General features: G+C 38.6%; 4 protein-coding genes and 1 long non-coding RNA gene across 10 annotated transcripts; 3 read left to right on the top strand and 2 right to left on the bottom strand.

Moving 5' to 3' along the window:
- The first annotated feature begins 1,330 nt into the window (after positions 1–1,330).
- Positions 1,331–4,614, top strand: LOC110599923 (calcium-dependent protein kinase 26). Its single transcript, XM_021736545.2, has 5 exons — positions 1,331–1,590; positions 1,837–2,734; positions 2,854–3,150; positions 3,525–3,932; positions 4,011–4,614. Exons 2-5 carry the CDS (start codon positions 2,134–2,136, stop codon positions 4,271–4,273), a joined length of 1,569 nt encoding a protein of 522 aa, XP_021592237.1. The 5' UTR covers positions 1,331–1,590; positions 1,837–2,133; the 3' UTR covers positions 4,274–4,614.
- A 1,381-nt stretch (positions 4,615–5,995) lies between these two features.
- Positions 5,996–7,331, top strand: LOC110630856. Its single transcript, XM_021778482.2, has 2 exons — positions 5,996–6,621; positions 6,860–7,331. Exons 1-2 carry the CDS (start codon positions 6,187–6,189, stop codon positions 7,133–7,135), a joined length of 711 nt encoding a protein of 236 aa, XP_021634174.1. The 5' UTR covers positions 5,996–6,186; the 3' UTR covers positions 7,136–7,331.
- Positions 7,332–7,484: 153 nt separating this feature from the next.
- LOC110630858 lies at positions 7,485–9,592 on the bottom strand. Of its 2 annotated transcripts, XR_002490432.2 has the most exons (4): positions 9,258–9,592; positions 8,933–9,151; positions 8,631–8,701; positions 7,485–8,535 (listed from the first exon to the last, which is right to left on the bottom strand). It is a non-coding gene; the product is annotated as an uncharacterized LOC110630858 (long non-coding RNA). The 2 variants fall into 2 exon arrangements; XR_002490431.2 differs by having other exon boundaries at positions 7,485–8,701; positions 9,258–9,587.
- A 193-nt stretch (positions 9,593–9,785) lies between these two features.
- Positions 9,786–19,064, top strand: LOC110630850. 5 transcript variants are annotated; one of them, XR_002490430.2, is made up of 4 exons: positions 9,786–10,289; positions 11,109–11,358; positions 18,308–18,422; positions 18,577–19,064. XR_002490430.2 is itself a non-coding variant. In XM_021778461.2 (4 exons), exons 2-4 carry the CDS (start codon positions 11,178–11,180, stop codon positions 18,809–18,811), a joined length of 486 nt encoding a protein of 161 aa, XP_021634153.1. In that variant the 5' UTR covers positions 9,786–10,289; positions 11,109–11,177; the 3' UTR covers positions 18,812–19,064. The 5 variants fall into 5 exon arrangements, 4 of the variants coding, with proteins under 4 accessions (XP_021634153.1, XP_021634150.1, XP_021634151.1 ...); XM_021778461.2 differs by having other exon boundaries at positions 18,353–18,422; XM_021778458.2 differs by having other exon boundaries at positions 18,330–18,422.
- Positions 19,065–19,716: 652 nt separating this feature from the next.
- LOC110631258 (dehydration-responsive element-binding protein 1A) lies at positions 19,717–20,756 on the bottom strand. Its single transcript, XM_021779023.2, has one exon. It carries the CDS (start codon positions 20,585–20,587, stop codon positions 19,928–19,930), a length of 660 nt encoding a protein of 219 aa, XP_021634715.1. The 5' UTR covers positions 20,588–20,756; the 3' UTR covers positions 19,717–19,927.
- Between the last annotated feature and the right edge of the window lie 432 nt (positions 20,757–21,188).

The following is a 21,188-nucleotide window of genomic DNA, read 5'->3' as shown; positions in this document are numbered from 1 at the left end:
GTAAGATGAGATTTATGAGTAGATTGTATTTGGAATTCTTCTAGTGACAACTCTTGATGTGTGTTAAGCAAAAATCATGAAAAACAATGATGTAGCAAGATTTTTTTGGCAAAATCAAGAATTAAGTTAATTAGCTGGATAAGAGAGATTATTTAAAGAAAATAAAAATTAAATAATCTTAGATAAAGAGATCCCTAAATAGGTTTTTGTCCATATTTCCTCCAAAACTAAAAATCAAAAGGTGGCGATTCATGCTTTCTCTAATAGTCTTTTGAAATTGTAATAAGAGTTCAATATTGTAAGTTTAATTTTATAATTAAATGATTGAATCTACCAATCTTATAATCCTTAACTTTTCGAGTGAAAAAGAAAGAGAGAGATGATCGAACAACTTTTAAAAAAACTAGAGAAAAAAAAAAAAGAGAATGAGCTAATATTAAATTTACGGCATTAAACATATGTAATTCACATCACATGATTAACAAAATATCTTAATTGCTTTAAATTATCTATATATAATTTAATTCCACACTGTAAGGAACTTTTTTAAACTAAAAAAATTATTAAAAACTTATATGACTATTTAAAAATTTATTATGAATTTATATAACTATTTAAAAATTTATTAAAAATTTATATGTCTATTTTGAAATTTATCAGATTAAAAATCCTTTTACCTAAATTTTATAATGCACTTTTTAATATATTCTCTACTAAAATTGTTCCATTAATAAATTATTTTTAGAATTACTAAATTTTAACTTTTCAAAGGAGTATTTTGAAAGCAAAGTGATGGATAAAAAAAATTTAAAAAAGCAAGCAAATACGAGAGAGTAATAGGTAACTTGATTGCAGAGTTATGAGTTATCAAACATTTTGTAATTAATTATAACTACCAATTGTAAATATCTAAGAATTTTACAGAGATTTGCAATGGCTATGAATCGAGGAAGAAATTAATTGTATTTGTAATTTGAATGAGTTGCAGAGAATTGACTTAGGGTTTAGGGAGTTTTACACGTTTGCAAATAAACACACAAAGATGCAATTTGCTGACCTGAGCTACAAGAAACGACAAAGGGAATATGAAAAAAGGAAGTGAAATTATAGTTGGATGGAAAAATCACTGTTTGAGAAGTTAGAGTTGTTATTGGCAAATTCAAAGGAGGGCGAAAGAAAATCAGTTCGAGTGAGATTGTTTTAGGAAATGGTACTGTGATTCGATGGGGAACAACCAAAAAGAAAAAAACATTCTCAGCACTTGCAGTCAATTTTTATTAATTAAAAAAGGAATAGCCAAAATAAGCCCCGACCAAGCAGCAAAACACAATAAAAGTCCTAATAGTTTTGCCAATGAAGAGAACTATAGGCGATAGAGAGCCCACAGGGAAAGGAGCCTCTGTCTTGGGTAGCTCAATCGCTGCTCCAACGGACTCCTCCTCTCGCCCTCCTCTCTGTCGCTTACCGGGTCATCTCTCTCTACAAGATCATTCCACGTTGGTTTTCGATTTTGGGGATTTGGGATCGCTTGTAATTGGCAATAACCATTGTTTATTGAAAACTTTGTGATCTGGGTGGCCTTGTTTTCAGGTAATTGATTCTTTTCATATTTGGGAGTTTAGCTGATGGGTATGTGAAGGTGATTCATTTTCATTGTTGGCTTGCTTTAGAAAACTGGAATTTTCAATATATTAGCTTGGAGATTTTATTAAACCCACAAAGTTATACAGAAATTATGTATATCTGACACTTTTTGTCGTTTTGTTTGCATCTCGCATAATTTGATTCGAGTTTAATTTTTTTTAAAAAAATAAAATTATAATTTTATGGTTTCAGATCTAGCAGAAATTGGAAGAAATTTCGAGCTGAATTATCAAGCTTCTGCCGCTGTTAAGTTTTTATTTTTCCTCTCTAGTACCAAAATTTCCAGATACATGATATCGGATGTATCACGGTGTTACTGTCTCCTGTCAAAATCGCCCTTGAGAAGCTTCTTTTAGGATTTGGCCTCAAGTAAGTTTTTGGTGATTGGTTACGTGAGCAAAAAATCAAGGCTTTTAACTTGAAATTGTAGATATTTTATTATTTTGTTAGAAAAAGAAACGAGGTCAATAGGGACAGATAGAATTTGGTATGGCTGTTGCACTTGCACTTGCAAATAGAGACAGCAGCCGCGACTTGTCGAAGCAACCGTGCAATTGTTACACATTTTCAAGCTTAACTCAAACCATTTTGGACGCAATTCAGATTTCAAATATGAAGGATAGGTATATTCTTGGAGAGCAGCTGGGCTGGGGACAATTTGGTGTTATTAGAATGTGCACTGATAAATTGACTGGAGAGCTATTTGCGTGCAAATCGATTGCCAAGGATAGATTAGTGACCTCAGATGATGCTAGAAGTGTCAGACTTGAGATTGAGATAATGACTAGGCTATCCGGGCACCCAAATGTCGTAGATCTCAAGGCAGTTTATGAGGATGAGGATTATGTTCATTTGGTAATGGAGCTTTGTGCTGGAGGGGAGCTTTTTCACCAGTTAGAAAAGCATGGACGATTCTCTGAGGTGGAGGCTAGGGTTCTCTTCAGGCATTTGATGCAAGTGGTGCTGCACTGTCATGAAATTGGGGTGGTTCACAGGGATTTGAAGCCAGAGAATATTCTTTTGGCTACAAAAGCCTCATATTCACCTATTAAACTGGCAGATTTTGGTCTTGCAACGTACATAAACCCTGGTATTCTTCCATGTCTCATTCTTTCCCTCTATTCATCATGTAGTTGTTTTTGTTGACTGCTATGTTTTCCAAAGTTTGACTTGTTTGGTCTTTTAAACATCTGGGATATGTTCAAATAGGTCAGAAGTTGCGTGGGACTGTTGGGAGCCCATTTTATATAGCCCCGGAGGTATTGGCAGGGGGCTATAATCAGGCGGCCGATGTTTGGAGTGCAGGGGTGATTCTTTATATTCTTCTCAGTGGGACACCACCCTTTTGGGGCAAGACTAAGTCACAAATATTTGATGCTGTAAGGGCTGCAGATCTGCGATTCCCATCTAATCCTTGGGATCAGATAACTGAATCTGCAAAGGAGTTAGTCAGGGGCATGCTTTGTACAGATCCTTCACAAAGGCTTACTGCTCAGCAGGTTTTAGGTGGGTTTGTCTTTTCATTTGCTGGAAAATTTACCTATTTTCTGTGTTATACTCGGTCATTTTGTTATGTATTCTGGTGCACATACGTATCTGAAGGCTTATGGTATGTGCAGAGCTAGATAATTAACAGGTAACTGATGCTGCTAGCTATTGAAAAATTCAGGACATCATATCATCCACTGAATTTTTAGAATGGACAAGTTCATTTATGTTTTAAATGGTTTTTAGCAAAAGCTGGAGCATCCTGCAGTCAAGAAATTTTCACCACTATGTTTTTCTAATGAGCTAATCTGCATGAGTGTATCCTTTCTTACCTGCTACAAGATAACTGAGCCTCTTTCCAAAGACTTGCCTAAACTTAATTATTTTTGCAGATCATTCCTGGATGAAGGATGATGCAATATGTCCTGTACAACCTAGTCATTTTGAAAAGCAAAGTTGTGAAGAATGGGATTTAGGTGGTGGCTCTTTCTCTACATTGATGGCCAGGAATCAGGACATCAGCATTGGCACTGGATCACCGTTTGTTTGTGATACAGAATCACCTACTTTCACATGCAGATCATCATTTTCTTCTTTCCATGCGGAACCTTCAACACCTTCCTCTGTATCTGGTCAGCTTTCTTTCCATAACGGTGGCAATTCTGATGCCTTGGAATTTCCTTCCCCTGTAGGATCAATGCCAAGCTTTGCTTTCTTTAGCCATAGCCCTGTGACGAAGCAAGGGAGTTGTGCATTGGATTTCTCAAACAATATTTCCAGTTTGAATGCTAGCTATGGAGGTGAGCTATTTTCATTTATTTGACAGCTTATTTATAATGATGTTATAGAATTAAATCTTTTAACATTCTATCATGCAGAGGTCAGCCTGGAAAAGATGCTCATGTTGCCTGAATCTTCTATATTCTGCGCACATGAGGCTAGAGAAATGGAACAGAAGCCAGCGGACGCTAAGAGGTCAGGAGGAGCCATAGAGTCCAGGATGGGCACGCACAGTAAGAGGAACCGTACAATTGGTCTTGGTGAGGGCGAGCAACTCGATTTGATGGTGAGCGAGTCAGTTATCCGACGGGCATCATGCATGCATCTTCCAACTGCTCTTCTCTTGTCTGTTGAAACTTGAAAGAGAGGGCTGGCTGGCTGGCAACCTGAAGCTAGAGTACAGAATGAAACTGGAGGCTCTCTGATGGATGACTGAGATGGAGGAAAATGGCATGCCCACACTTGTTTCTACAAGCCAATGTGTTTTGTTTGCCCTGTTGTGCTGAATCATGATGGCAAGTCCTAGGCAAGCTTCAAAGGGTGGTGTGATTTGAGTGTATATATTTTTGTCCTCTTCAGTTTATGCACTACTAGGTTGGAAGAGCAACAAGTTGCTAGTCATAGGCTTCTGCCTTGTATCTAAGACTGAATTTTCATGATGGTTAACACGCATCTTTTCTGTTCTTGAGCTTTAATAATTAATATTAAGATTTCTATTTTTAAACTAATTAAAATTGATTATATTGCATTAATATTTAAAAATTGTAAATCTTCTTTCACACTTTTATCCGTGTTATTTGAAATCTCATTCTCTCTCTTGTAAAACTGAGCTACTTGAATTTTAATTTAGCATTTCAAATGAATAGAGTTCTCATGTGGATTAGTGAGAAATCGAAAAGGGTGGAGAGGGGCCTTTATCCATGACATGACTAATTGATTTAAATGTTCAATTAACTTTAATTTTAATTCGGTATAAATACATATTTTGGATGAAAATTGCTTGGCTATCCCATCATGGATTTGACGGTGAGGCACTTGGGCTGCCATGGAGGATGAGTTTTCTCTTTCATTAACTATTTGACAAACACGATGCCTCCACGACATGGGGATTGATTATTGAAGTCTGAAAACACGTGTTGGCTGTTGGTAAACGTGCCCGATTCCAAGGGGGCGCTGTAAGAAGTGAACTCGTGTCATGTGGATGGTACACTCTGCATAAGTGGTAGTAGAATTTCAGACGCAACAAGCGCCAATTTCTTTGTTAGAAAGTAATAATAATAACTCCGGTGTATGGCTCTTGGCGAGTAGCCAAATCTTTAATCTATTTACGGAAATTCTCTTTTCTACTCTTTTCTTTTCTTTTTTTTTTTTTTTCTGTACATATGGTGTATTTAGATTTAAATTTAAATTGTTACATTTAAATTTAAAACTTTTCGTATCTTACTAATTTTCACCTAATTATATTCAAATAATAAAATTTTATTTTAATCGAAACCTAAATTTTGAAAGGACTAAATAAAAGTGTTTACTTATTATTTGTATTTCATAATGAATTTTGAAATAATTAATTAAAAAATGTTGCCTCTTTTTTTTTTAAAAAAAATTAAAAATTTTAAATTCTCTTCTTTCTCAAATCCACACATTTTTCTTAAAAAAAATAGACCTAATTTTTCATATTTAAAATTTCCAATTTTGGTGAATTTCTTTGTCGTTTTTATTTTCCTTATTCACTCTTCAAAACTTTCCTTTTCTTTTTAATCTTTATTTTAATATATCAATATATTTTTATCTCTATATTCATAATGAACTTTGAAAAAAATATAATTTTATTGCTTAAATGTTAAATTAATTCCATTAACTTCATTGAAAAGCAAATAATAATAGAGGTATATTTTTGGATTATGGAGAGGGAGTAGGAGAACAGCAGTGTGGAAGGGCAAATAATTATGAGGATTATTTAGTGAAAAACGATATAATTACATGTACGAGACCGCAATGATAACAAATTTTGGGAAATAGCCTTCCACTAAAAATTGCCAATTTTTGGAATAACTATAAATTTTCTTTTCTTCACGGCCAATACGCCACAGTAGTAAAATCACCCCAAATATGAAGATAAGGACCAAATTCAGAAGACATACCAGCCTCTCATCATGTGTACGATTTCTGAAAGACTGGAAGCAGAGCCTCATCTAATACCCCAAGTCTAGTGCCAAAAGCTCGATTCCTCTTCCTCTGCATTTGGGTAGAACTCGAAAGCCAACTTTTCAGAAAATGGGTTGCAGGATACACACTTCAAATCCCCCAATCCTGTGCAAATTTTCTACAAGGAAACCAGCTCTTAGAATTAAAACCATTGCATTATCTTCTATTCCCAACCAACAGGGTTCCATTTCTACCACCACACTCCCAAAAACTGATACTTACACTGTTGATTTCAAAACTTTGGAAGCTTGCAAGCTTGGCATCTCAAGATATCCTGACTTTGAATACGATGCTCAAGGAGGAACAGGATCTGGGACTGCTACCAGAATTAAAAAGGGTGACCTGAAAGATGAGATTTCAGTTTCGTTTGACTTGGAAACTCTGTATATTCCACCACTAACAAGTGCAACTACTAGGTTTCTTGGATTGCCATTGCCACCAGGTTTGAAGATTGATGTGGTGCCTGAACTCTTTCAAGGAAGGATTGAACGAGATTCTGGTAAGGTAAATTCTGATACTCAGCTTCATTCCCAAGGCTTCTTCTTTGAGGAAGTTACATAAAGTGAGCACCTTCCATGACACCACCGGAATCATTCTGATATGCTAAATTCAAAAACAACATCCTTATGCAGAACAGATTGAAACCGCAAGATATATATGTTACTGCTACTTGCTAATCCACTATTCTTGGATTCCAGAAGCCCGCCAATTAATGCCGACTTTTGCTGTCCATGTTTTGTAGGTTGATCTTGAGTTCATGGCCAAGTTCTGGTTTTCTGTTGGGAATATCTACAAAGCTCCTCCCCTGCTAGTGAAGACAGTATTGACATCAGAAGAATCAAATGGAGTGATACGCAGTGGACGAGGAGAAAGGTTGGATAGAGAAGGGAAATGCAGATTGGTTGGGGTGGCAACTGTCCAACCAATTGATGATGTTTTCATGAACACCTTCCTTGGTCTTCCTACTGAATGCCTTGCCAACCTCAAAGCTGAAATTTCCTTTCCTACTTCTCGATGATGCAAGAAATCTCCCTCTCAATACTTGCAAAGACATAAAGCCTGTTATGAAGAAAAAATATAGAAGAATAAAATGTCCTGTAGCATCTCAGCATCAATAACATCTAGGTACAATGTTGATTCACATGCTTATCTTAGATTAAAGATAAAATGGCAAAACAATTATCTATTATAAATAAAAGGCTTTACAGAATTCATATCTTGTTATAAATTAACATTTAAATAAAGAAACACCAGTTGTCTAGAAATTGATAACTATCAATAAAGTAGTATTGTTTCACAAATTTTTGGCTTCAACGGCACATTGGGCAGCATCATGTACTAAATATATATATACACACCTATGAACTGTAATTTAGCAAAAAGAAAGAAAATATTGCTTGGTTTCCACTTGTTTAAATGGTACTCATTAGTGTCTCTGCACAGAGCAAGAGAAGGCAGTGGTCACTCCATGTTTCAATTGTCTTGCATATTGTTACGAAGTTATCCAAAATTATCAAACTTGCTCAGATAATTAGAATAGATGAAAAGTGAACATTAAATGAAACAAGGCAGGAAGAAACAAAAATAGAAAATCTATCTTGAAGAAAAATCATTAAGCAGAGCATCATATGTGCCCCCTTTTGCTTTCAAGGTAATGCTACAAAATTCTAGACAAGTCAACGAAAAAAGTATAAAATGAATGAATTTCCCAAAACATCAAGGAATATAGACCAAAGAACTGAAAGTAGCCGTCTCCCATTTCTTCCTTCCAAGAGCCAGTTTGGCAAGAGAACAACTGGATAGTGTTGTTAATCCCGGATTGGACACGGTTAATCAAGAATCAGAGCGCGGTCTAGTACAGTTTAACAATCCAAACCCTTCTTTAGAATTCAGAGTGAACTGGCATGAACCAGCGGGGTAACTGGTTAACTGACAACCTAGTTGGAGTATAAACAAGGTAATCCAGTTTGGTTACTCGATAAATGTTTGTGAAATGATGACAATAGGAGAAATAATGAACATATACTATAGGCCTTGCTACACCCTGAAATTTATGAGGCTCCAGCATGTGTACAATGTGACAACAAATATATAGTAGTCAAATTAGAATGCTAAAATTATCAATCAAAAACATTTATAAGATAATTTATCATTGTGTAGACTATATTAGATACAGAATAAAGACAGTAGAAGAAGTGATATAAGACGAAATACTAAACCAACTAAAACAGACAAACTCAGAATCTGCAAGTCCAGCATTGATGCCAGTTGGGGCAAGAGCAAAAAATATGCATATATCCAAGACATCAGCAGCTTCCGGCAGTAGAATCATAGATGGAAATCTCATAGGTAGACATATGAAAAGTAATCTTATTGTATCAATACGGGGCAACATTTTTTCAGGTATGTGAATGCCACCTGAACAGAGACCATTAGCAACATGAGTCCCCAATATAAAGCTCACTTTTGCTCCAGAATAGAATGGCTTACCTTGAAAAAAAAAAAAGAAGTACCTTAAACCAGCAATCCCTTTCATCTATAATAGATTCCAAATCAGATGTCATAAAGCACTAAGTTCACCGACCTGCAAAAGATTAATAATCCCAAAGGCCTTAACTCAATGTCAATCATGTACTGGTACGCAAGTTCTTAAGAAATACTACTCTTAAGTTCGCAATTAACGGAGAAAACCTTATATCAATTAAAAACTCTGCCAGCATAAACCCAAAAAGAAACAAGAACACATGCCAAAAAAGCATTTAACTTTAGATTACCATGTTCAGAAAGTTAATTAATTCACTCAATAAGCTTCTACCTTCGGAATCAAAACCCATCTGAAAATATGAGCTTTTAGCATCTTATCTCCAACAGTGAAATCACAGAGAAAAATTGGTTCCAATGACTTTAAAAATCCAACCTTGCCAAGCAGCCTCCACCGAGAGTTAAAAATCCAACCTTGCCAAGCAGCCTCCACCGAGAGTCTGGCCTTACGCCTATAAGCACTTCAAAATATCGGGGTGGCACCAAAGAAGGACTAAATTAAAGCAATAGTAAAGTAATTAAAACATTACACGATATTCTGCTGATTAGCATAATAAACAAGAGAGTAATAACACCAGTTTTCAACTTTTAAATCGTACCGTCAAATAAGGGCGTCGAAAAGGTACAAATATTGCAACAAACGAGATAAGAAGCGAAACCCCAAGCCTCAGCTTATGCTCAAGCAAAAGCCCCAACTTATGAATTTCCATGACTACTATTCCTCGCCGCGGCCTTTTCTTCGGGCTCCATAAAAATCGGTACCCGGACATGCAAGAGCACGAAATTGTGAGATTTTGGAGCTCCATCACCTCACAGAAGATAGTGAAAATGGCGGGAAAAGACATGATTGGCAGAAAGAGTGAAACTGGTTAGAGCAGCACTTTTCGTGCTATTAGTGGAAGGGTTTAATAATTAATTCAATTAAAAAAGAGAAAATAATAATTAATATTAAATTGTTAATAAAAATATTAAATTTTATTCAAATTAAAAAAATATTTTGAAATTTTTTTAAAAAAAATAAATTAAAATTAAAAAAAATATAATTACCGTAAGAAAAAACAAACAATATTTTAAAGACACTTAAAAAGGCAGAGACGAACGAAAATTACGAGAGTATGTACATTTCAAAGGGACGAAGACTATTGAATAGTCACTGCTGCGCATTTCGGTAAATCAATCACAAGAAAATACATCTACGTGTCTCCTCGTGAATCGCCCCAAGGATCAACTTGTCACGAAAGTCTGGTGTCAGCCCGATCAGCCATCGATAATCCGTAGCTCGTTTTTCGTCCCCTCCTCTTCTGTCCGCTTGTCTATCCCCCACGCCAACTGTGCCGTCGTGCCGAGTGCCCGAGTCCAAATATAGATCGACTCGATACTAGCTCATGTGCTCCGCTTATTTGATTCCAACTCAAACTTGCTCGCGCTGACACCCTCATCCTAGTCTGTTTTCTTGTCTTTATGATTCCATGGAAGCCTATCCATGACATCCTGATCCGAAGCTCCGTGGCTACCGTTTATTTTTTAATGAATCGGATGGCTGTGTATCATTGGATTGTGCTTTCTTTTTCGCTCGTCTGTTTAGTCCGTGCGCTTGACGCTAGTGCTGGTGATGCTGATCCGCTTTACAAGTAAACTAGCTCTCTTTTTCTTACTTCATCTTTGGTTTCCCGTTTTCATGTCGTTTTCCCCACTTTTTTGTGATCTTTTTGGTTCTAAATTTGATGTATTTGCATCCGTAATTAAAGCTTAATACGCTTTTTGGAATGTAAGTTAAGTTTTAGAAGGATGCTACTGTTTGATTGACGAATTGAACATTGTCTTCCTGCATTTCTGGTGTAAACACAAGTTCTTAAATTACCTAAAAAATAGACGTGGAAAGGAAATGCCTGCTAAATTTAGCTGTCTTTTTTTAAGTTGGTGGATTAGAAAGGCTCACTAGTTTGATTTGTGCGTAAATGTAAACCGTGAGAATTAATTACGAATTTGAATTATAAAATGTGAATGTAGATGGGCTGGAACATGAAGTTGACGGACAGTCTGTGAATCGAGAAATTTAGGCATTTCAGTTGACTTGGTTGTGGCTTCTTATGTAGATTCCGTTGAAGTTCGTGGTTTCTGTATTTAATATGGGGAAGAAATCTTGTTATCAGATTTTTCTGGATAGTTTCACTTTATAGAAACCCTTAGTTTTAATGCATTGTCGTTGAATGGCCATACAACCAGGAGATTAGTTTAATCTAGTAGAAATTCAAAGCTTGAAGCTTTGCTTGTGGATTGACAAATCAACTGTTTTTAGCTATTCCTTTTGGGAGTAATGATGAAATAACCACTTAGCAAGGGTGTGTTAGACGATTGACTAATTTAGGAGATGTTATTGGTTCTGATCATAGCTGTTTGATTTTGTTACCTGTTATTATTCTATCATTTTAATGGTTACTCGTTTATAGGCATGGAGCAGTGTTACAAAACTGGATGTGTGGGTCAGAAATCCTTCCAACATTGTCAATTCTTATCTAATGCAAAACCTATTGATGGACCATGGTATCTTCAAGAACCACTCTATCTGCAATGGAAACAGTGGGACTGTCACAGTGGTTGTCCATACAATTGCTTGGTTGCTGGAAGAAGACAGGAACTTGGTGATAAGCCTATCATGTATCGTGGGAATGGGCATCTCAATGTGTTTATGGAATTCAGGTTTATATTTATAATTTTTGAAGTCATTATTTTATCAATGTACCCCACAACATAACGGTCAGCTGGCTGCTTTCGATGCGGAAGCCGTACCGCATCGAAAGATTGATAGAAAATTAGAATTGTATATAATAGTTAACACGAAACTACTAAATAATTTGAGCTAATCATTTTAGGCCAAGTGTAAAGTGGGCCCAAAAGTTATTTGGGCTAGTTTGGACCCGACTGTTTCAATTGATATCAGAGTCACTCTGGGTCAGACAAATTGTGCGGAGCGAGTGGGCCTGCGAGGAAAGGGCTACCCGTGAGGGACGAGGTGGAGCCCTGAGGTACTAGCGAACCACAATATCCGAGGGTTCGGTCTTGGTTGGCAATTATAACCGATTCAGTTGCGATGAAGACGTCGCAAATTTAGCGGGACCGAGTGTAACAGTCAGCTGCCTGCTTGTGCAGAGCTAGTGGGCCTGTGAGGAAAGGGCTACCCGTGAGAGACGAGGTGGAGCCGCCTAAAGTACTAGCGAACCACAATATCCGAAGGTTCGGTCTTGGTTAGCAATTGTAACTGATTTAATTGCGATGAAGACGTCGCAAATTTAGTGGACCGAGTGTAACGGTCAGTTGCCTGCTTCCGGTGCGGAAGATGATGGAAAATTGGAATTATATATAATAGCTAGCGCAAACTACTAAATAACTTGGGTTAACCATTTTGGGCCCAATGGAAAGTGGGTCCAAAAGTTATTTGGGCTAGTTTGGGTCCGGCTGTTTCAATTGGTATCAGAGCCACCTTGGGTCAGACAAATTATGTGGAGCTAGTGGGCTTGCAAGGAAAGGGCTACCCGTGAGAGACGAAGTGGAGCCGCCCGAGATACTAGCGAACCACAATACCCGAGGGTCCGGTCCTGGTTAGCAATTGTAATCGATTCAGTTGTGATGAGAACGTCACAAATTTAGCGGGACCGAGTGTAACGGTCAGCCTGCTTGCAGTGCGGAAGATGATGAAAAATTGGAATTGTATATAATAGCTATCACGAAACTACTAAATAATTTGGATTAACCATTTTGTACCGAGTGAAAAGTGGGTCCAAAAGTTATTTGGGCTAGTTTGGCAGCTGCCTGCTTCCGATGCGGAAACTGTCCCACATCGGAAGATGATGGAGAATTGGAATTGTATATAATAGCTAGCACGAAACTACTAAATAACTTGGGCTAACTATTTTGAGCCAAATGGAAAGTTGATCCAAAAGTTATTTGGGTCAGTTTGGGTTCGGCTGTTTCAATTGGTATCAGAGCCACCCTGCTATTGAGATTATAGGAAGAAATTTGCTTCTATTTTCTTACCTCTTGTGTAGTAAGTTACAGAGTTTATATAGTACATAATATGAACAATTAGACCTTTGATTGTGCCCTCAATTATGTCCTAGAATCGTGCTATACTAAACATGGTAAGATTTGATCACTGATTGATTTACAATAATGGCAGAGGATTCTTTCCAACACTGATTGATTTACAATCATGGCAGAGGATTCTTTCCAACACTCCCCCTCAAGTTGGTTCATGTGGATCTAGCATACCCAACTTGCCCAAAACCTCATGGAATATTCGTCCAGCTACTGCTTTGGTTAGGATGTCCGCCCATTGATCCTTTGATTGAACAAACGGTAAAGATATCAGACCACTGTCCAACTTTTCTTTGATGAAATGTTGGTCTATTTCAACATGTTTTGTTCGATCATGTTGAACTGGATTTTCAGAAATGCTTATTGCCGCCTTGTTGTCACAACGGAGTTCAGCTGCATCCTTTTGTATCCATTCTGAGCAAATGTTTTTCTGTAGGTTGACCAACTGAGGTGATAGTCTTTCTCCTCTGGTAACGTTTGCCACAGGGTATCTGGACCTGGCTGCCTCGAATTCTGGATCATATCTCCTGGGTGGAATTCCTCTATTATTTCGAGGGGGTAGGACATATTGGCCTGTTTCAGGAACCTCAAAGGAAATGGGTTCAGTGGTAAGGTTATTAGAACTAGGGGAAAGTTCAGATTCACATACCTCAGTTGTGTGTTCCTCAGGATATTCTACGGTGTCAGGTTCTGGTTGTGACGTTGAGACCGAGGACTGTACTAGATGGTCAGTGTCTCCCAGTTCTGGTGTAGACTCAGGAAGAGAAGAATGATCAAGTTCTGGCTCCCCCTGACTAAGCCAATTTGGCAGTGGTGGTGATTGTGCCGTTGTCTCCCTCTCACTACTAGTTGGCGAAGGAAAAAAATATTCCTCTTCCAGAAAAGTGCAGTCCATGGTAGTGAAGAGCCGTTTAGAGATTGGGTCAAAACACCGATAGCCCTTTTTATGGACACCATAACCAAAGAAAACACACTTAAGAGCACATGGATCAAGTTTAGTGCGGTGTGTTTTAGGAATGTGAACATAAACTGTGCAGCCAAAGATTTTAGGTGGAAGGTTGAGATGGGAAGGGATGGTGTGATGAGAGGACAAGGTATGCAAGGGAGATTGGAAATTAAGGACGCGAGACGGAAGTCGATTGATGAGGTAAATGGATGTGGCAACTGCTTCAAACCAAAACTTAGGAGGAACTTGGGCTTCATACAATAAGGCTCGGGCAGTCTCAAGGATATGTCGATTTTTCCTTTCAGCAACCCCATTTTGCTGTGGTGTATAAGGACAAGTAGTTTGGTGAAGGATCCCATTATCCCGGAAAAAGGTTTGGAGATGGTTATTTAAAAATTCCCCCCCATTGTCAGAGCGGAGGACTTGAATGGTCCTGTGAAATTGGGTTTTAATCATGCGGAAAAAATCACAGAATTTCTCAGCCACTTCACCTTTTTGTTTTAACAGATAAACCCAAGTAACACGAGTGTAATAATCAATAAAAGTCACAAAGTATCTATAATCAGGGGAGATAGATTCCGGGGCAGGCCCCCATACATCATAGTGTATTATTGAGAAGGGAGTATCAGATTTATTTGTGGATATATGATAAGTACTCTTATGACTCTTAGCAAGCACGCATGAAGTACAAACTGGAATGTCAATGGATTTAAACTCAGGAAACAAAGTACGAAGATAATCACTTGAGGGATGGCCGTAGCGCCGGTGCCAGAGCCATAACTATCGGGTTGAGGACCCTTGAGCTAAATGAGCTGACCCAGTACTTGAGACCTCCTCCACATAGTACAGTCCATCTTTCTCAGTACCACGGCCCAGTACCGTGCTCGTATGAATATCCTGCAAAACACAAAAATGAGGATACATAAGTACTCTGCAATTTAACTGTTTGGTGATCTGACTGACAGAGAGTAATTTGCAAGATAAGGAAGGTACATAGAGGCTATTGGAGACATTTAAAGTGGGGTTTATAGAAACGGTACCACCACCGATGACCGGGAAGGAGCCACCGGTAGCGTTTAGAATATTGGATTTTGGGGGTGGGGCTGACACAACAAAATCTGAAGAATCATTAGTCATAGTGTCTGTGGCTCCTGAATCAAATACCCACCCACTAGCATTTTGTACCTTGTGAGCATGACCGATAGAGTTAAGGGCTAACGATTCAGACTTATCTAAAACATCCGGGACCAGTGATTTAATTTTACAAGAATTAAAACAAGCAGGGGCACATTTAGATTTATTTAAAGAGACAGGGGTAGAAAGGTCATTGTCCCTCCTTTCTAACCCTAAAATACCTCCTTCTCGATCATAAGGGACACCCGTGCCTCCTCCTTTCTTGGCTCCTTGTAGCGCCGCTGCAACCCCTGAGCCCTGTCCGTTGCCCGAGTTTTCCTCCGTTTGTCCGATCAGGTTATTGTCGCAGGCAGCCTTTTTGGTGCCGCTGGTAGTGACCGTGGCCGTATTCCCTGCGCCTTGTCCCTTTCCTTTATTCTTACGGATATTGTTTTCCTCCCACCACTCCGGATACCCTATGATCTTAAAGCATCCGTCCCGGGTATGTTGAGATCCGCTGCAATGGGTGCATTTTAAGCCTGATTTATCATCCCGGAGTGATGACTTGTCTGTGTCTGACCGGTTTTTAGCCAATAGACCGGCCCCCCAAGGTCGGAACCTGCTGTCGCTGGTGATGGAAGAGGAAGGTGGATGGCACGGCGCAACTTCTCACCTCGGAGCCGAGAGTAGGCGTTGTCCAAGGTCGGCAATGGCTCCTCGTTGAGAATTTCTCGACGGACTGGATCGAGGTCCGACTGTACTCCGGCCAAAAATAGGTACAGACGTTCCTCTTGGATTTCCCGGTTCCGGATAATGATATTGTTGTCTCCTTCGATTCTGGTCGGTTGTCTTTCATCGATCTCGGCCCAGATGGCCTGAAGATCGTTGTATAAATCTTCCAGATTGCTTCCTTGTTGTGTTAATTTGTATGCTTTAGACTGTAACTCGTAAATGATAAGTTTGTTGCTACCTGTATTGAATATGATCTTGAGGGCATCCCATAGTCCTTTGCTTGTCTTGTGCTGCAATAAATTTGGACGGAGCTTCTGTTCTACCGTCTGGATTAACCATCCTCGGACAATGTTGTCATTAGTTTGCCACAGGTAAATTGCGGGGTCTGTTTCTGTCGGAGGGGAGGGAGTCCCAGTCAGATGGTTTGATTTCCCTCGCCCTGTGATAAACATCTCCATCATCTTTGCCCAGACAACATAATTGGAATCATTCAATTTTATGTCGGACGGTGGCTGTGCTGAATCAAGATTGAATTGGTTTGCTGATTTCTGATTTCCATTTTGGCTATTCTGAATTAACTGGAATAGTTTTTGTGACAAGTCTGCTATTGGATCAATTATTGCCTGGGATTGGTCAGCCGGGCTGGGGTGGTCGGCCATTGTTGTTTCGGTGAGAGAAAGAAGTTGGGAAAGGTATCTGGTAGGTTGGTTTAGTGAGAGAAGGTCGGGAAAAATATCTGGTAACGGATGGTTGCAGGACGGCTATAATTCCAGGATCGGAACCCGCTCTGATACCATATTGAGATTATAGGAAGAAATTTGCTTCTATTTTCTTACCTCTTGTGTAGTAAGTTACAGAGTTTATATAGTACATAATATGAACAATTAGACCTTTGATTGTGCCCTCAATTATGTCCTAGAATCGTGCTATACTAAACATGGTAAGATTTGATCACTGATTGATTTACAATCATGGCAGAGGATTCTTTCCAACACTGATTGATTTACAATCATGGCAGAGGATTCTTTCCAACACCTGCCACCTGGGTCAGACAAATTGTGCAGAGCTAGTGGACCTGCGAGGAAAGGGTTACCCGTAAAAGACGAGGTTAGTAATTGTAACCGATTTAGTTGCAACGAGGACATCGTAAATTTAGCGGGACCGAGTGTAATGGTCAGCTGCCTGTTTCCGGTGCGGAAGCCATCCCACATCGGAAGATCATGAAAAATTGGAATTGTATATAATAACTAGTACAAACCTACTAAATAATTTGGGTTAAAAGTTATTTGGTTCAGTTTGGGTCGGCCTGTTTCAATATAATTGAATACATTACCCAATTATTTCAAGTAAATGTGTTTGTGCTTCTCAGGAACCTGTTTCTGTTGCTGTCTCTGCTTTACCTATCGCCATTCAGTTTCATGGTTTTGTGTCCTTTTTCATCCTTATATAGTAAATGCTGCTGTTGTGGCCAAATAAGTAGACATTTTGAATTTACTGGCTTGTGGCATGTCTATGAGATCCTATCAATGAATTCTTGGTTTTGGAGTGCTTTCCACAGTCGGTAAGCTGTATTAGTAGACAAAAATTGGAAGGGGTAAATTTTCTTCCCGACATCATGACAAGATAATGCCTTACCAGTAATGGTTATGTTCTTGAATTTTCAAGAATTTGGTTTACATTGTATAATGCTTCCACACCTAACAACCAAATGACCAATTTTGATGTCCTCTATCCAAATGAAAAACGTTATAGTGGAGAGAGTTAATAGAAATGAATGTTGGCTCTGCTATCCATGATATTGAATGTTATGATGGACAATAAGTTAGGAGAAACGGATTTTGACCCTGCTTGACTGTTCATCATAGTTGTGATTGGTGACATTCTTCTGGAGAGGATCAAGCGTTTATTTAAACTTACAACTCTAGTATATAAAATGATAAATGCACATAATTTTTCTTATATAATATGTGCACTTATAGTTACAAATACATTAACTGTACATCTACAGAAGTAGAGGTCATTATCCCGTTATGGTCTTAAAACAGGGTTCTGAGTGGAAAATTTTAGCACACTCATGCAATATCATTTTTACGTTTAAGACTTTAAGTTACTGCTCTGAGGACTTCAAATTTCTCTCCTACAATTGGAAGCTCTAACTTGTAGCACTGCAGTAAGCAGTGGCCTCTGCATACACACATATCTTTTTATTATATTTTTCATCTTTTGCTAGTGCCTTCTATGTCATTTTCTAAGTTAATTAATTGCAGAGATTTTGAGTTGACAGAGAAGCTAGAATATTCCTCTGCTGTCTTTACTTGCAACTACCCTAATTTTAGTGATACTGCAAGCTTTCAACGTGAGAATTGAGGCTGCAAGTATCATGGTTGCAGCTCCTTTAATTGCATCTCTTGCAACACATATTATGTATCTGAACGTCTATGATCTTGACTGTGGTAATTATTTCTCTAGTAATTTTCATGTCGTGTGATGCCTCAAAATCTACCTTAGACTATTCTGGAGTTCCATTAGAATGCTACTGTTAAAAATGTGTTTAATCAAATCTGTTTTTCCTTCAGCTATTTTGAACTGCGCTGCTAATTTTCTTGCTATTCTGTCTTTATCCCTGTTGTCTGATTTAGACTTGGTTTGTCTCGTATGCACATCACATGCAATTACTGTTTCTGTACTTTGTATAACAAATATAATCTATAACTTGAAATTCCCAATTTTCTAAGATTGCTTTAACTGAGTTATCTAATATAGGGGATCTATAATGCCCATTCAGTATCTTATTCGGTGATCACAAAGAAGCAAGGAATTTTTTTGTTCATGGACAAGTTGAAGTTTCTGCAAAATGGGGGAATACAATAAAGCATGCGTAAGTCAAACATCCTCACACCCTTTCCCCCTTCAAAAACTTAAAATTAAATTAGAATAAAAGAAAAATATTGAGAGAAGTTGCAAATGCTTAGTTGTTACTGCACGTGTGCCTCTCTTGTGATATGGTTTTACATTGGTCGATTCTTTTGCAGGCCTAAATATGAAAGTATGTGGGGCTATGGGTTTAACTCAGCTGCTTATTTGGGCAAGTGTTACTCATCATGCATCCCGGTGCAAGTTGTGGATGGTGGTTGTGGGTGGAGGTCTCGCTATGCTCTTGGATACCATACGACTTCCCACCATATCACGGATTTGTTGATGCTCACGGTCTTTGGTTGTGGAGCTTTGTCAGGGATGATGCGAAGTTTAGTACTTCAAGTCTCCTGAAGAAAATCAAATAGCATTCTATAACACATTCGTCTACCCAATTCTCCAAATAGATTTTGATTTTTGTCAAGCACATTGCAGGCTCAAATATGCCTCGAACAACCAAAAGGCGTTGTTTTCCCGTGCATGCATTTGTCCCTCATGCTTACCGCGGCTGATCCTTTCACTTAGTATTTAATTTAGTGTTGATCTATTATTTCCATTGAAAATGAAAATGTGGTATACGATCTTTAATGAAACTCAGGTTTTGAGATTTTCTTCTCCATATGATGAAACTGGGCTGAAGAATTTGAATTGTCGAATATGTTTCTACTGTGTGATTATTGAATCACATGGATTGAATTGAACACAGCTACATCCGTTAATTATAGGATAATCCGAATGCTTGTAGTTTTAGCCCATCATCTCCCAAAATTGTCTCGGAAGCGGCGTGCAAAATTTGGTTGCTCCAAATTGCAGGCACGGGATCAAAAAAGAGCAGAAGGAAATAGAGCCAAGCTTCCGAAGTATTCGGAAATAAGGGATCGACCCTACTGTCTTTTTTGGAAAGGAGATCAAATATTACAGACAAATGAGTGCGCTTTAGCCGCCAGACAAACTTCCACGCATGATTATTATATGTACATCCACATTAAGATATGGATCATAATTACCAGCGAAGTACAAAGCTCCATCGGTAATGTACTCACGGCATATCATGCCCACATGACTAAACACTAAACCTCCTCGATAACGTCTTTTTATGAAACATCCACATTGATTTCTTAAAAAATTTGAAATTGTATATATTAATTAGTTAAAAATTTATTAAATAATTTAAATTAAATAAAAAATAAATTTAAAAATTATTTTCATCAATTTAAACTGAAGTGTTACATTTTCAATCTTAACACACAAGTTCGCCCTTTTGTCAAATTCAACCTTTCCATTTCTTACCGTACTAGTAAAAAATATTAAGTACGGAGGATTTTCTCTTTTTTTTTTTTCTTTTTTGCTTTTTATGGGTTTACAATGAAGCTAGCACCAAATACACTCGACCTTAGTGATGCACTGAATATCAAGCTACATTTGTATATACTATATCTAATAAAACACTAAGTTTATTTTCTTAATAAATTATACAGAAAAACTCCATAATGGCACATCAGCTGCATCCGTTTCTATGTCTTCCCCGCTCTGTGCAACGCATTGCGGTGGAGGCAATAGCATCCCTTCTGCCATATATGCCAGTAGTCCTGGCATCCCAAAAACCGCCTCTTCATCCATATAAAATACTTCCTCTGTAGCTGCCTCCGTCGTTGTCTTATTTTCTAGTTTTACTTCTTCACAAAACCCTTCTGTCCCCACCGGTTGGAATGCCATTGCTGCCTCTGCTGCCGCCTTCTGAATGTCCTTCGCTTCACTGGATGCAGGTACAGGAAGTCGCCATGACGAGTCCGCAAAATTCAAGCAGGCAGATCGTCCTCTCAGAGCTAGCGCAGCCACGTCGTGAGCTCGGGCAGCCATTTCAGCCGTGGGGAAAGTCCCTAACCATATTCTTGATTTCTTGTTCGGTTCTCTAACTTCACAAACCCACTTCCCGGAGTTCCTCTGGCGGACCCCACGGTAAACAGGATGGCGCGTCTCCCGGAACTTCTTTCGGCCTGCCCGCTTCTTGGGATAGCTGGAAGCTAGCAAGATGTCCTCATCGGAAAAGTTTGCAGCACTGCAGGTATCAGGCGACCAAGAATGAGAGGCAAAAGGGAGTGAGTCAGAGTACTGAGAGAAAACATCCATTGTAGAAAGTAAGGGTTGGGTTTAAGCTAGAAGTAGAGAGTGTGAGTGTGTAAGAAAAGGATTAAGGAATTGTTTGGGCGCATAAAAATTGGAAAATGATGAGTTGATTTTATACGACGAAGTGATATGTAGTTTATAAGCCTGCAAAAGTGAGAGTTTAGCATTTTCTGAAGAAACACGAACACGGAGTGTGATAAGGAGCCAGGCTGGTTATCTTGAGGATTGGAGATGGACTGTGTCCTGATAAACTTGCTTAGGTGGCACGTAGAATCAGAAGCTTCTGGGGGCGAGGTCACACACTTTTCAAAACACGGTTGACAGTTAATCCAACTGCCTTGAGACTTGAGTGGCTCACAGACACAGTCTCTTGCTCACTGGGTCTAGCCGCGGAAACGCGTGGACCACGTGCCCACAAAATGTTATATTATTAGCTGCCCCAACTATCGCTTTCAGGGTCCCACATCAAAATCTAAATTCCAAATTTTATAGTTGGAAGTAACTGAAGGAAGTTAGATAGGAAACTGGGACTGTTTACATCATCACCCACTGCTTGACCACCGTACGTATTGGATTGCACAGAGAAAGAGTCCGAATTCCCTGT

The sequence above is a fragment of the Manihot esculenta genome, chromosome 14, assembly GCF_001659605.2.
Source record: "Manihot esculenta cultivar AM560-2 chromosome 14, M.esculenta_v8, whole genome shotgun sequence".
NCBI lineage: Eukaryota > Viridiplantae > Streptophyta > Magnoliopsida > Malpighiales > Euphorbiaceae > Manihot > Manihot esculenta.
Note: the sequence above shows the minus strand (reverse complement) of the source record. Positions and strands in the feature narration are given on the sequence as shown.

What these genes read in the sequence shown, in the direction of transcription:
- LOC110630850 (XM_021778458.2), top strand. An exon ending in AATGTGTTTATGGAATTCAG is followed by an intron (nt 11,359 to 18,329) that starts GTTTATATTTAT and finishes ATGCCCATTCAG; the next exon opens with TATCTTATTCGGTGATCACA. An exon ending in GGGAATACAATAAAGCATGC is followed by an intron (nt 18,423 to 18,576) that starts GTAAGTCAAACA and finishes ATTCTTTTGCAG; the next exon opens with GCCTAAATATGAAAGTATGT.
- LOC110630856 (XM_021778482.2), top strand. Translation starts at nt 6,187, where the DNA reads ATGGGTTGCAGGATACACACTTCAAATCCCCCAATCCTGTGCAAATTT. An exon ending in TTGAACGAGATTCTGGTAAG is followed by an intron (nt 6,622 to 6,859) that starts GTAAATTCTGAT and finishes CATGTTTTGTAG; the next exon opens with GTTGATCTTGAGTTCATGGC.
- LOC110631258 (XM_021779023.2), bottom strand. Translation starts at nt 20,587, where the DNA reads ATGGATGTTTTCTCTCAGTACTCTGACTCACTCCCTTTTGCCTCTCAT.
- LOC110599923 (XM_021736545.2), top strand. Translation starts at nt 2,134, where the DNA reads ATGGCTGTTGCACTTGCACTTGCAAATAGAGACAGCAGCCGCGACTTG. An exon ending in TGCAACGTACATAAACCCTG is followed by an intron (nt 2,735 to 2,853) that starts GTATTCTTCCAT and finishes ATGTTCAAATAG; the next exon opens with GTCAGAAGTTGCGTGGGACT. An exon ending in TTTGAATGCTAGCTATGGAG is followed by an intron (nt 3,933 to 4,010) that starts GTGAGCTATTTT and finishes TCTATCATGCAG; the next exon opens with AGGTCAGCCTGGAAAAGATG.